This window comes from Typopeltis vanoorti, chromosome 12, assembly GCF_054136105.1.
Source record: "Typopeltis vanoorti isolate ZY-2024b chromosome 12, IOZ_Tvanoo_1.0, whole genome shotgun sequence".
NCBI classification, from domain to species: domain Eukaryota; kingdom Metazoa; phylum Arthropoda; class Arachnida; order Uropygi; family Thelyphonidae; genus Typopeltis; species Typopeltis vanoorti.
Window position 1 is genome coordinate 46,458,887 of NC_143560.1, and position 15,511 is coordinate 46,474,397.

A 15,511-nucleotide genomic window follows, 5' to 3' on the forward strand; every position below is an offset into this window, starting at 1 on the left:
GAAATAGAATAGAGGCCTCATACTCTGAAAGGAAGAAGAAGAAGAAGAATCATAAATAAAAAAATCAAAATTTTTCTAGATTCAAATTGAGAGAACTGATTGTGTCCTAATGGTTATATCATACCATTCATGTATGATATAACCATTAGGACATAATGGTTAAAGCTGGATTTTCATTTCATAAAGCATATAACATGTATGTTATATAAACTGCAGAGTTATAAGGTAAAATATCAATTGCATGAAAATAAACTCAAAGAAAACAAAATTAAAGAATACATACGTTGATTTTCGTTCCAGGGTCTGTAAACTGCCTTTCAGGCTATTGTAAGCTGAAGCTTTTACTTTCAGATCTGTGTCAATCTGTGTAACTTGCTAAAATATATTTACTTATATATTTACAAATTTACTTACATATAAAAATTAAAATAAAAAAAATCATTAATTTTGCATGATGCATGTTGCATCCAAGTATAACATTATTTACTTTGTGTTTGTAAACAAGACAAAACTGATAGTAAAAAAAGACAATATTCAGCACATGCATAGTCGCAGAGAAAATATTAGAGCAGTGAAAGTTAAATCAAAAGCAACTGAACATGATATGGCCTTTAGATTATTAAAAGCAATATGAATGAAATGTAGTATGTATGTTATTAAAGTCTGAAATGTATCAGAGTTGCTGCCTAATTCATAAACTGATCAACATATTTTGGCTTTTATTGGTCCCTTAAAGTTGTACTTCTCAGGAAAGCAAAATATCATGTGTAGAATGCAAAGTGTGAATGCCAACACAAACAGAGCTGGTCTGTGTTGTTTTGTTTCACTAAACTGAAAACTTTAATCTTATTTGAGTGTTTGTGCAGTATTAAGCAGAGTGTCTTTCATACAGTTCTGTAGTTTGTTTATGAATTTATTTTTTGTGCAATGCTTGCAGCATACAAGCAGTATGCTAAGTTAAATCAATAAGGCTTATTTATTATTTATTAAAGTACATTCCACAATTTAATATATGAAGTTTTTAAGTTAAACAATATAAAATACTGTTATCATCATTTGCTGATGAAGACAAAAAGTTCTGTAGGTAGTATATCTGTAGGTAGCACCCTGGGCACTGGGTTTGTTAAGTAACAGTCCTCACAAACCTCACAATAAGGTGATGCATCTTATAAGGTCTTAGAAGTGGATCCCAGTCTATTCTTTACCAAGATCATATTGTATATGCATGGTGAAGAACAGTGTCTTCCACAGTGTATCCCTGGCTTGCAGAAAACAGATGATCTGTAATGAGAAGTATATAAATATCCCTGACAAAGGGCATCAGTGGCAACAGCCATCAGTACTTCTTACAAGAAGAATTCTGGTTAAATGGAATGGTTGTAAATATTGGTTTTGGTTGGTTATTTGGTTTGTGGTTTAATATGGTGCAAAGGATCGTAATGCAGTATTATGATGGTAAAAGCAGTATGTAAGGCAATAAAAATAAACAGGAAATAAGTAAATAACATGTTATGTAAAAGAAAAAAAAATTTTTAAAATGTATCAATGCATTTAACACAAAGGTGGCAACAAAAATATATTTAATTATAAATTACAATTACATTTGATTATAAATTATATCTATAATTGAATGTCTTTGTATAAATTAATTATTTTTAAAAAGTTAAAACTTCATGCAGATTGTCCAGGTCTGACAAGATCTGCCTGAGTATATCACTAGATTAGTCAAAACTGCATTCCTTTCTCAAGTGAAGTCTGGTACTCCACCAAAACATGGCAAATGGTAAGACAAATGTTGCATTGTTCACGCATAGGTGGGTTATTAATCTTCAATAGATAAAAATGTGTAAGATGGCCTAACCTAACTTATGGAGAACCTAAAAAGAACAACTTCCGCTCTTCTGTTTCTATGCTAACCAGACTGCTAATATTTAATTTCAGGCTTAATCTCATGCAACTGATTTGTCACTGCTTCTTGCCATGATGATTAGCACCTGCATCTGCAGTCTGACTTCCTTCAATTCTGATATGACTAGGAATCCAGTGCAACAAAACATCAAAAATCAAGTCTTCATTTTTTATATAATAATTGTAGAAGCACTGTGTATAGATTGTACAGAGGATAGGAGATGGGCCTGTAAAAACTCGAAGAGACTGTATAAATCACACAAGCAAAGCAAAAAAAAGTAAACAACCTAAAGTTCTAATTGATTCCTCTATGGGTATAGTAAAATGGATTCACTATCTCATAATATTAGGCATTCGATTTCTGGCAGCTTCAAGAAGCTGTATTTGTTTGGACTGGGAGAATGTTATAGAGCTGTGGAGAATTCCAAAAATAGTCATTTGGACCTGAATCTATATTTGTATTTAAAGAAAATGTTTTTCTACTGGAACCAATAATTGAAATCAGTGGCATGGCCTGTAATTTCTGAGAAGATATACTGTAGGTACTAGTTTTCATGTTTATCCAGATAGATGTTGGTAGCTCTATAACTAGCTACAGTAGGACAGTTTGCAAGAATAAAAAAATCCTTTAGGTAACAGAGTTCTTCATAAGTGAATGAAACAAATAGTAGTTAATTTTTGGTATGGTCTGATGTAGAAAGTTTTTTCAATTGGTTATGATGGAAATTATATTTGACAAGAAATTATGTTCTTGTTTAATCCTTTACCCAAGTGTAAACAGACAAGGTTTGCACGTGAAGTATGTTCATGACTAGGCTATTTGTGTATACATAAGCTTTACTACAGGAACAGGGGATCTCATAGGCATTTGGATAATTTTTGGAAAGGATCACCATCTTTCAGGTATTATCTAAGGCTTTGAAATGTCTGCAACAACCTGAAAGAGAGCTCTGACATATACATTTTTAAATATAAAACCCATAAGTTGGGATCCCACCAATATGGTAAAAAGATAGAGTGTTTATATTTGATATCGGTGATAATACATACAGACTGAAATATATAACAATTTTTTGACGAACTCTTTTTGGGCAGCCATTTTGAAGGATCTGGTCGAAGAGAAAATTAAATTTTTCATCTTCTCTTTTATTGGCATTATCTGCTAGGATATGAATAGCTTTATTTTTAAATGTTGTGATAATTCTAACTTTTTCTGAGGATGATGGAGTGGAGTGGCATGAAAATATCTATTAGCGCACACTGGCTACCTTTTTCCTGATTTAAACATCCAGAAAGGAAGTTTGCTGTCTGTTTCTTTGTGAACTTTATTTTTGGACAGAGACTACTCAGAAAACACAAGTCTATTTAGATTATCTAAGATGTGCTTCCAAATCATAAATATCTTGTCCATCTAATGTATCATATGGATGCATTCAAAGTGGCTTGTGATAAAGCTGTTTCTTCAAACTTTTCCATATATAAGCCTGTGACTGGTGGTGACAACAAAGTCCATAGCAGACCATATCGTTAGTGTTGATGTTGTCTTTTCATCTGAAGAAAAAGATTCATGAAGTATGTTCATGAAGTAAGTAGACAGCAATTAAAATTTTATTGATGAACAGAAGTAGATGAACTGGAGGTACGGTACTAAGGATATTGCAAAATCTCAATGTGAATATGGCAGCAAAACATAGGTACTTCCACTTCTCTTGTACATTCCCTTAACACATGTACAAAATTATCCCATTTAATCTCAGAAGAACAGAAAGAGGTTTAAAATAGTTTCGTTACACAAGGGAAGACTCAATACAAAACTGTAGGGAACTACAAACCACTTGAGTATCTCAGCAGTGGTTATTAAGATCTTGAAGAAGTTGTTTAATTTGAATGGTTACATAGGAATGTGATACTCTCTAGGGTTTTATAACTGAGAGAGAAGGGTCAGAAATTGCCATAAGTGATACTTCTGGATTCTGTAAAGGCATTTGACATGATCTGCACAAAAGGCTATTACACAAATTAGAACAAATGTAGATGAATACAAAGCTGATGACATAAATAAAGGTATGGATCATGTGGATGAGAGTAGTGTATGATGGAGAGTCTAAAAGAATGCAGGTAACTGCGATGTGCAACAGGACTCTGTGATTGGACAAATGCTGTTTAATTTGTATGTTAATGATACTGGAGATAACATGAGGGGAAATATCTAATCGCTTGCTCATGACAATGCTAAGCTGGGAAGGACAAGTAAATGAAACTGATGCAGAGATCCTGAATGACATTACGTACAATGATAACAGATGTTGCAGAGTTTAGGATTATACACTTTGGATTCGACAAAAACCTGAAGTGCTAGGTATAAATGTGAATGCCTGGATTTTGTGTGGTTTCATTTTTCTCTTCTGTTTAAAGATTGATCAAACACCATCAGCCATATATATATTTCATGTTAATCACTCATTTCAGTCAACAACTAAATTATAACACAGAAACAGCTAATTGAAATGATACATAGTCATTTAAAAATCACAAATACAACTATAAATAAACAACATCACTTATCTTTAGAAAACTACAAACTAATGTTTGTAGTTTTCTAAAGTTTTAAAAAATAAAATTATCCAACTTCTTCGTTGTCATTTAGATAATTCCACAACTAATAAATATTTTACAGATATAATATTAACAAATAAACTGAAATACAGTCAGCAGCACATTACCTTATGAATTATGTCAGATATGCTACTTAATGATTGCTTTACTGGATACTTGGCCATATCCCATGAGAAACGAGTGACATAATTTGCCAAATCCACTAAAATAAACAAAACACATGCACTTAGAATATATAGCTATATATATGCATATTATTGATCATAATTTACTCAGTAGATAATGTATATAAAAATGAATTTAAATGACTCTATACCAAGAAAGAAAAGTTTAATGTTAAGATGCGACTAGTTTCGTTGAAATTCAACTTCTTCAGGTATCACAGGCAAAGAATTAAATAAAAAATAACAGAGACATGATAAAATACATTAACAGATCTAGTATAAAACACACAAGTACATTTAAAAACAGGAATGCGTGCTTGAGTTCCAACTGAAGTTGACTACGTGCGTGAGCTGACACGAGTGCGCCAGTATTGGACAGTGGCAATATGTGCATCAGAAATATTGTAGCTAAGGCTGTTATTAATATGAGATGAATCAAGCGATATTTCTCTAGATTCAATTATTCTTCTTTCAAGTTCATCATAGCACACATGGATATTAGAAGTTTGTGGCCAGTCTACGAGGTGTTGGCGGCCTTCATCCGAGTTGATAGAGAAGAGAACGTGGCTAGAGAGAGAGCTGGCCCTGGTTCTGTTGTAGGAAATGTCTCTTTGGTGTTCTTCCATGAGTAAAAGGATGGATTTAGCTATATGATGAGACGAGTTGAAATGGAGGTAATGTCCAGTATTTGTAGGTTTTCTATACACAGATAGGTTGATACTATTATTGGTTTGTTTCTTTATTAGGATGTCTAGGAATGGCAGTTTTCCCTCTTTTTCAATTTCTAATGTGAATTTGATGGTATGGAATGATGTGAATTTGGAATGATAGTATCAACCTATCTGTGTATAGAAAACCTACAAATACTGGACATTACCTCCATTTCAACTCGTCTCATCATATAGCTCAGAAACTTAGCATTATCCATATGCTCAAGAAAAGAGCTATAAAGTACACCACAGACCAAGATGACCTACAAACAGAATTAACTACAATATCCAGAGAGCTATCTTTAAATGGCTATCCAAAAAGACTCTAAACAAGATTCTCTTGACTGATATACCACATAGACAACGTGATGATGTCCAATACATCAGTACTATTACTATTCCATTTGTCAGCAGCATTTCCAAAAAATTGGCTAACCTTCTAAAACCACATAATATCAGAGTTACATTCAAGCCAGTCAACACTATTCAGAAATTTTTAAGATCACTGAAAGAACCCTCATCCATTCTACAAGTACTCTGGAGTATATAATATACCTTGCTCATGTGGTATTAGTTACGTAGGTCAGACCTCTAGAAGCTTTGAAACAAAAAATAACACATAGGATATGTCAGAAACAACAGACAAGACATTTTAGGTCTTTCTTGCCACTTTGCCTCTACCAACCATCTTATTGAGTGGGATAAGAGCCTTATGCCCTATATAGAAGATAACTACCATTCAAGACCCTTCAAGGAAGCAGCTACAGTCACCCGTATCATATAGCTCAGATTTCATATAACTGAAAACCTAAACAAGAATCAAGGTCTAACCTTACCAGAAATTTGGAAAGCTTTAATCAGATCATTAAACATCAAAGAAATGAACTTTCACAACAATTGCATCATGAGTCATAACAAATAAATCACGTTCCTGAGACACGCGCATTGTCTCACACAATACTAATTTTTGTATGAATTAGAACCATCAGTTATAACCTAGTCTGTTACCTTCATATAGCTTACTAATTTGTATTCCCTGAAGATGCCGATAGAAAAACTGGCGAAACATGTAGAACAATAAAATAAAAAGCAACTTGACTAACATTATAAAAAAAGTGTAATAGTTTATATACATAATAGTCAAGAAAAAATACCACACAGTTAAGAAGGATTGTGGAACGGAAGCTTGGTGAAGAACAAGCTAGATTCAGGCAAAATAGAGGCTGTCAGGATCATATTTTCACTTTACGACAAATAAGAGAAATCTTGGGTACATAACAAAGATCTGTATTTAAGTTTTGTCGATCTGGAAAAGGCATATGACAAGGTGCCAAGAGAGAAGCTATTCAATATGCTACAGTTATATGGTGTCAATGGGGCATTATATCAAGCAATACTTTGAGTTGTAAGTCAGCAATTAGAATTGAAGAAAGTACAGGAAGATGGTTTAATGTTAAATCTGGTGTGAGAAAAGGATGTACATTATCTCCTCTGTTATTCATTATCTATATGGATCACATTATGAAGTAAAGTAGTATTAAACCTGATATCAAAATTTCATATGTTAATCTCCATTCTTCACTTTATGCAGATGATGTTATACTTTTAAATAAATCTACTACAAGTCTGCAAGATTCCTTGACTAAATTGAATAACTGTTGTAATAAATTTGGTATGAAAATAAGCAATAATAAGACAAAGACAATGAAAATAAGCAGAAACATTGAAAATATGGAAATAGACAACAGAATCAACAGCCAGTATGGTAGGAAGTCAAATGAATAAATTTATAAAGTCAAATGAATAAATTTATATGGAATAAGAGATAAATTAGTCAAAACACTAAATTAGCTGTATACAAGACTGTATTAGAACTAATTTTAACTTATGGATCTGAGAGCTGGATTAGAAATAAAACACTTGACCAAAGACCACAGATATGAGTCCTGAGAAATATTTAGGGGCATGAACAGATTGGATCAATTGCAATATCATATTAAAAACGAGGATATTAGGAAAAAACTTGATATTGTTAGCATATGTTAGCAGAGCTAATCCAAGGATAGCTATTTAATGTGTTCCTTAAACAGAATGGGAGAGGTAAGATTAGCAAAACAAGTGTTTCCTGCAGGTTGGCAGGAAAAAGACCGATCCAGAGGAAGACCAAGATATAAGTGGATTGATATAGCAAAATGTGCCTTAGAAGACAGAAATATAAGATCTGATAATGTTGGAGTTTTGACAGATAACGGATTGATTTGGAGGAAAATTGTTGATAGGAAGTTAGTAATTATGTAAGTTCTTCATGCAGTACTATCATAATATCTTGTACACCCCTTGAGGGTGTATGGGAATTTGATGATTTCAGGACATGTCAAGAATTTGATGATGATTGAACTAAACAAGGGAAATAGATACACCTTGATACTTTTGGATTTTGCTAAGGCTTTTGAGAGAATATAGCATAGAAGACTGTTAGATAAATTGGAGAATATGGGTTTGGATTATAAAATATTAGCATAGATAAGAGGATGGCTGACTAACAGACATTAAAAAGTGGTAAAAAGGGGATGTGCGTCTGCAAGATTTAATGTGTACCTTAAACTAATGGTGTACCACAAGGTATCTGACATTGGGAAGGATTTGACAGGTGACATACAGCTGTGTGCTGATAATGCAAAGATAGGTAGGGTATTCAGGATAGCTGCTGATATGCAGTACTTGCAGAATGATCTGCATAGGCTGAAATTGTGGGCATGGGAAAATGGATGTCAGTAAATGCAAAGTCATGTACTTCGGCGTGATTAAATATCCAATGTCATATTATATTGGTGGAATTATGCTATAAGAAAATGATCAGGCTAGGGATCTTGGAGTGTAGTAGATAACAAGTTGAAGTTCAGGGGCCATGTAGCAAAGTTTGCAAATACAACTCAAAAGATAATTACCATGCTGAAACAAACTTTCACATGTAAAGATAAGGATGCCATTTTGCCTTTACACAAGGACGTGATAAGACCTCACTTGGACTATTGTGTGCAGGTCTGGTCTCCTGGTTTCCGTTGTGATTCTGATACAGTGGAGAGAGTGCAAAGGAGAGTGTTAAAAATGATATCAGAAATGTGGAATACTGATTATGAAGACGGATTGAGAATTTGTCGGCTGCAGACACTAGCAAACAGGAGAAAGAAGGGTGATATGATTGAGACTTAGAAAGGGTTATACAGGATTTCAGTTGATTGATTTTTAATTTTATGGAGGGTGGGGAAAGGACAACAGGGCATCCTTGGAAGCTGAGAATGAATGCTGCTAAGAAGGAGGTGAGGGCTAGATTTTTCTCTCATAGGGTGATGCATGATTGGAATGGATTGCCATTGGATGTTGTATGTGCAGGCAGTGTCAATGAATTCAAGAATAAGTATGATAGCTGGTGCATGTAGTGTGGTCTCCCTCGACAAGTCCTTGACTCCCTGGAGGTCTCATTTAATAATAATGTTTGTTCACTCATCCCAACTTAAACATTATTATAAAAATGTATGATAGTCAAAAAAAAAAAAAAAAATATATATATATATATAATTAATAAAAACTCTTCTATGCATTTTACTAATTGATGTCAATTTTTCTGTATCAACAATAAGAAATCCAAAAATCAATAAATACCTCCAAGTACTTGTAGATTTTCTGCAAGCTTGTCCTTCTGGTCTTCCAAAACTTCACCTAAGTAGCATGCTAATTTTCTAGTTACGCTACAAAGATAAAGAAAATAAAATTAAAAACTATTATAATACATAACAAAGACTGAAATAATGTTGACCAAACACAATATTTTACTTTTAGTAATTTATTATTTAAAATGCCAAAAAATCTCTTTCTCTCTGCGTGTGGTATTTCTACCCCCTCCCAATAGTAACCCTATCAGAAGGTAATTTATTTCCTACATGCTCCACTGCATACAGTGCATATATTACATGTAGCTTCTAAATAGCTGATTAACATTTATATTTTTACATCTATGCATATGTATTCCTACATTTTTTTAAAAAATTAATATTATGTGGTTCCTACCCACGAGTGGCTTAAGGATTTTTTTTTCCATTTTTATCAATTTTATATATTTTTTGCAATATTTTATTTATTCTTACATAATCCAGACACCAAACATGGAACTTTTTCAAGCTACTTCAGGTTTTCAATAAGCAGGGCAGTAATCTCACACAAGCTAATGAAATTCATCTACCACCTAAAGACAATTACAAACATCCATGCTCACAACAGAATTCGAGACTGCAACCTGTTAGTTGGAGAGTGGGTATGCTAACAACTCAGCCAACCAGGCCGGCATCCATATTTACAATTATATTTTTTTATATCTACACATATTTACACTATATAATCCAAACATTATTAGTAGCTTATATTATTAATTATAATTATTATTATTATTATTGTTCCGGGCAACTCCAAGGAGTCGACAGACTCATCAAGGGAGGCCCTAACATCATGTCAAGAACAACTATTCAACATTGACACAGTATCTATCATACCTTGCCTTGAACTCATTCACGGTCGTAGCACCCACAACAGACCTGGAAACTTATTCCACTCATTCACCACTCTCCAAGTAAAAAACCTAGCTCTAACACCCTTGTCAACCACGCTCTTGCCCAGCTTCCATGCATGGCCCCTAGTCCTCCCACCACCAGTCATATTTTCAAAAATATCTTCTGGATCGGATCAATCTTATAGAAACCCTTCAGTAATTTGAATGTCTCAATCATATCACCCCTCCTTCGCCTATCGTCCAATCTCTGCAACCCATAAATCTTCAATCTATTCTCATAAGGTTCATTCCACAGACCTGCTATCATCTTGTCACTCATCTCTGGATCCTCTCCACTTCCTCCCCATCACGAAGAAACCCTGGTGACCATAACTGGGCACAGCAGTCCAGATGGGGTCTTATCACGGCTCGATACAGAGGAACAACAACTTGTTTGTCTCTGCATGTTAAAGTATTTTTCAGAAACCAAGTGATTTGATGAGCTGATTTGGTCACTTTTGCAATGTGCCCCCTAAACTTCAATTCCCTATTTACCAACACTCCCAACAACTTGTATGACTGACAGTCTGTTGAAGGTTCCAACAAATGCATAATGGTGATTCTAGAATATGGAATCTATGTAGGTAGCATTTTAAATTTTCAACGCCTCATTAGTAGCATGGTTAAACTTGGAGAGATATCATGTATTTTCAGCCAGAATCTACTACTGATACTTGGCAAGAATTCTTGTTGTTGATCTGTTTTTAGATGTTTTCCATTCTTCTTCCCACAAGCAGCGTGAATCCCACAAGTTTAGGCTTATTTCTTCTGCAAGCGTTTTGATAGCAGATGTTGAGTACTTTTAGTAACTTATTTATAATTGTTCGTTTATAGCCACTTCTTTAGCGGGCTGATGTACTGTCTCTAATTTTCTGCTTCCTCAGTATGCACTCATCCAGTAGAACTTAATTTTCCATCCCTCTAAAATGAGATTCCTTACTAGATTTCTTGTCTGATCTATTAATGACTGGTGGTTGTTCTGTTTTTTTATGCTGTCTATAGTGCTTCTACTGTCATTGTAAATTGTTGCTGTCTTTTGATGAGAGGAGTTGAGTTCTAATTCCCTGGAATTAGAACTCAACTCTTTGGAATTTCCATTATATCTTGCATTTTCAGGCAGATCAGTGTTAGATCAACAATAACACAGCTGCCTTGAAAGATAATATCCTGTATCCTTTATAATTATCCTTATGGCTATAAGGTGTTGAGCTCTGTTCAACTTTTGTTGGTTTTTCTTAGATTTCAGTGCATCTTTCCAAGTGGGTGCCAACATAAGATATCAATGGTAGTATAGCTCTGGTATATATCGTTTTCTGCTCTTGCTAGCCTATTTGTAAGCTTTTTTTTTTTTTGTCAATATATGAGAAGTGTTCTTGAAGTTAAATTTTTGTCTATTTACTCCTAGGTATTTTAGTTCACTGACTACCACTAGAGCTTCCCTGTTTAGGAAGACCATTTAAGTTGTTTTGATTTTTTATGTGAGATGTAAAGCACTTCAAACTTGGTGTTATTCTCATGCACCTACTCTGCACTTTTAAAGAGTTCTTCATTGCCATTATTTCTAACTGTAAGCCATCACATCCTCAAATCATTATCATCACATCATCATCAGCTTAAAACTATGGTTTTGTTTCAGTAATGAAAGGAAGTCTTAACAGCGAATTGTGCTGCATGTTCCAGAAACCTAGTCCACAGCAAGAACCTTGCAGGCAGCCTTGTTTAACTTCTGTCATTACAGTTATGGTTTTCAATGTCAGGGTTGCTCTTCTGTCTTCTTCTGTACAATAATTTTTGGTAAGATAGAGTAAGTTTTTTGGACATCTGAAATCTCTTAATTGAGTAATTATGGCTGGTCGCCATGCAGCATTGAGAGCTCCTTGTACATCGAGTGAGATCGGTAGTACATCATTTTTTTGCTTTACACTCTCTTCTGTGAACTTTTTAACTTCCATAATTGCATCTACAGTGCTTGATTGAGGTCTAAATGCATATTGATTGTTGCTTAATAGGTCTCTTGAATAGACAAAGTGCATTGTTTGGCTTATTAGAAGTTTTTCTGGTACCTTACCAGTGACATTTATGAGACTAATTGCCCTGTATTTGCTAATTTTGTCAGATGTTTCTTTTTCCTGGTTTGATTAGGGGTATAATTTTAGAGTGTTTCCACAATAAAGGAAATCGTCATTTCTTGAGGCATTTGTTGTAAACTGTTGCTATGAATTCGACAAACGTTCTTAAGAGTGTGCCGCTGGTTATTCCATCCCCTCCTGGGGGGGGGGGTTCTTGAAACCATTGATCTTAATATTGATTTGATTTCGTTAGACGTAACTTCATCATTGTTAGGAATGTCTATGTCTGTTTCCATTCTTTGTATGTTTTGTGGATTTCTTCATCTGCTGATTCATCGTCATCAGGAATATATTTGTTTATCATAATAACTGCAGTTTCTGCTAAGTTTTTAGTGTAATTTTGTTTTTTTTAAATAGTTGATAACATAGATGTTGCTTTATTCTTGCTTGCTGCTAATTAATATATACACTCTTCAAAGGATTCCATGCAATTGCAACATTACAGAATTTTTTTCAACAATTCTGTTTTCACATTTGTAACTTTGGACTGATAGCTGTATTTGGCTTTATAATTGTTCTGTTGTTGTCTACTCCAGTCTTAAATCTTCATTGTTGTAGGTTCTTTGATAGAGTCACCCGAGTGCATTTACACACTTTCTTAAGACTGTTAGTTTGTCATTCCACCAAGGTACTGATTTCCTGCCATCGATGTTTAGCTTCTTGGATATTCTGAGCATTTCGTCACAGGATTTTTTCAGACATGATGAAAGTGCAGAAGCAAGGAAGCCTAAAGTGAGATACTGCTAAAAATAAATATGAGAGGCTGTATTTGAGTGACAATCAGGGAAAGGAAGGTGCAGCTATAGCATTCAACACTAAATGCAAAAATAAATTTCGTGAATAGCAGGAAATTTCCAAATGGGAAACTGGACAGTGAGATTTATTTATGCTTAAGGTTCTACAGAAAGTTCTAATAAAGAAGAAGTAAATTATATCTTGATAAGAAATTATATTACTTCTTTCATCCTTTACCCAATTTTCAGCAACAAAAGTTTATGAAGCATCTTCACAACCATGCTACTTAAACAGAGGCAGTTGACTTTACATCAAATTGCTCCCATATCATATAATGCAGAGTACCTCCTTTTGGATGAGTATGTTGCTAGGCAATATGGGAACCATAACTCAGACTGGTTTCAAACGTCCTTGAAGTGTCATCAAGTGTGAGTTACATCTATGGAAATACTGAGAACTAAATCAATGCAAAAGTCATATGTATACAAGAAGCACAGTGGTGTATCGCCATATTACTAAAATACTCTGGTGGAGATATAATTTGCTTGGTTAGAATATAAACTATACTTGACAAAAAATTATATTTTGTTTTTCTTTCTTTTAGGGTTACACAGTGATCAGCATTCATATTTATAAATTTAGGGACACAAAAACACACGTGTTGAACAGATTATTTTATTAATTCTTAATAAAATAAAACTTGGCGTTTCGACCCCTGTATTGAGGTCATCATCGGAAGGATACAAGTGTATAAGGAACCAAGCTACATGCTCTAGTTCTGTATACCGGTAAACTAAATCTATGTAGTTAATTAATCCTTTTCCCTAGAGTGACCTCTAGTGATAAAAAATAAAAAATAAATAAAATAAATTAATTAAAAAAATAATAATAATAAATAAATAAATAAATAATAAAATAAAATAAAATAAATATATAAATAAATACAACTACAATAAACTGCTCGAGTCCTCATGTATTAATATTCTTCTGGATTTGTACAGTTCTGATTGTTATAATATGATTTCTTTCAGTTGCTGTTGAATGTAACAAACACTTCACCAGGTTGTCTTCTTGTAGTGGGATCTTTTCTATGGCTAGTTTAGGTTGTTATACAGGTTGTAGATGGGTCCTCCACATTATTGAAATGGTTAGGCCATCATTTTTGTCGAGATTTGGGTTGTGTTTAAGCATTTCACATGACTTTAAATTTTCTCTCAAACCAGGTTTTGGTGCAGCGTAAGGACTTGGCATTTTTCCAATCAATTCTGTGGTATGTTTGGAGTACGTGGTCAGAAAGGCTGGTTTTTCCAAAATGGAGGTATTTAATGTGTCGTTTGTGTTCATCTTGTCTGATTGGGATAGTTCGCCCTGTTTCCCCTATGTATGGTATATTACATGTGCATTGTATTTTGCATACCCCTGGGTGGGCTAGGTGTGGAAGAGGATCTTTAGAAGAACTGAGTAGGTGTCTTAACTTATTTGGAGGTTTAAAGGTGGTTTTAATGTTGTATTTGCATAGTGTTCTGTCTATTTTTTCAGAAATGCCTCTAACATAAGAAATGGCAATAATATTCCTGAAATCTTTTTTGTTCTTACTAGTATCTTTATGGAGGATCTTGTGAATAGTTTTTTTTACTGTATCCATTTTTTTATAAATATTTGGTTGATGAATCTTGTATTCCTGGTTTAGAGCTTGTTCATTAGAACAAACTGTTAGAGCTCTGTGTTTAAGGGTGCTTATGACACCTAGTTTTTGTGTTGGGTGGTGGTAAGAATTTTTGTGTATATATTGGCCTGTGTCTGTAGGTTTACAGTAAACTGAAAAGGAGAGACAGCCAGAGGGAAGACGTGTGACAAGTGTGTCTAGGAAAGGAAGAGAATTGTTTTTTTCTATTTCAATGGAGAATTGGATACGTTTGTGTTGTTTGTTTAGGTGGCTAAGGAATGTATTTAGAGCTACCAAATTTCTGGAATAACGTAGTCGGATAGCTCTAATTTAAGTTGTAGAACTTTGGCTTGGGTGGATACTCCCAAAGGAAGCCAAAGTTCTACAACTTAAATTAGAGCTATCCGACTACGTTATTCCAGAAATTTGGGAGTTTTAGACAGGATCGCAGACGACTCGGCCAAGCACTTATTACTGAAAAACAAAGAAAAATTGGTAATGAAATTTCAAGCCCTACAACAACAGAAAAGCACAAGACCATCAGGATGCCATAACGAAAGGAACAGCCAATCACAAACCAACATCATAAGAAGCAACCAATCGCCTGCAAACGAAGTTAGGAGGAGCCAACCACCATCGGATCACAGCTTGGTTATCAACCAATCAAACCACAATCTCACCCAAGGTGAACTCTCACTGCCAAAGAAAGGTTTGAACTATGCCATTGCTCCGAGATCAGTGAACAAACTTGATATCGTTTATCATATCGAGAGAGGTTTAAGATCCTTCCCCACCAATTTGGCTGATAAAATACAAATGGAAACATCGTGTATACTGAATTTAAACAAAAAACTAAGCACCAATTTAAACAAAACCGAAAATCTAGCCCTTAAATCCTTAAAAAATAACCGAGACATTATAACACAAAAGCAGATAAAGGCAATGCCACTGTCCTTTTAGACCGTACAACACACAGTGAA

General features: G+C 34.2%; 1 protein-coding gene across 1 annotated transcript in view; it reads right to left on the reverse strand.

Moving 5' to 3' along the window:
- Positions 1–15,511, reverse strand: part of Vha44 (V-type proton ATPase subunit Vha44) — a 147,845-nt gene that overhangs the window by 92,387 nt on the left and 39,947 nt on the right. The window contains exons 4-6 of the mRNA XM_090402018.1: positions 9,062–9,147; positions 4,632–4,726; positions 284–375 (exon numbers count right to left, since the gene is read on the reverse strand). Of these exons, the coding sequence (XP_090258144.1) occupies positions 284–375; positions 4,632–4,726; positions 9,062–9,147 (273 nt within the window). The remainder of the gene's footprint in view (positions 1–283; positions 376–4,631; positions 4,727–9,061; positions 9,148–15,511) is intronic.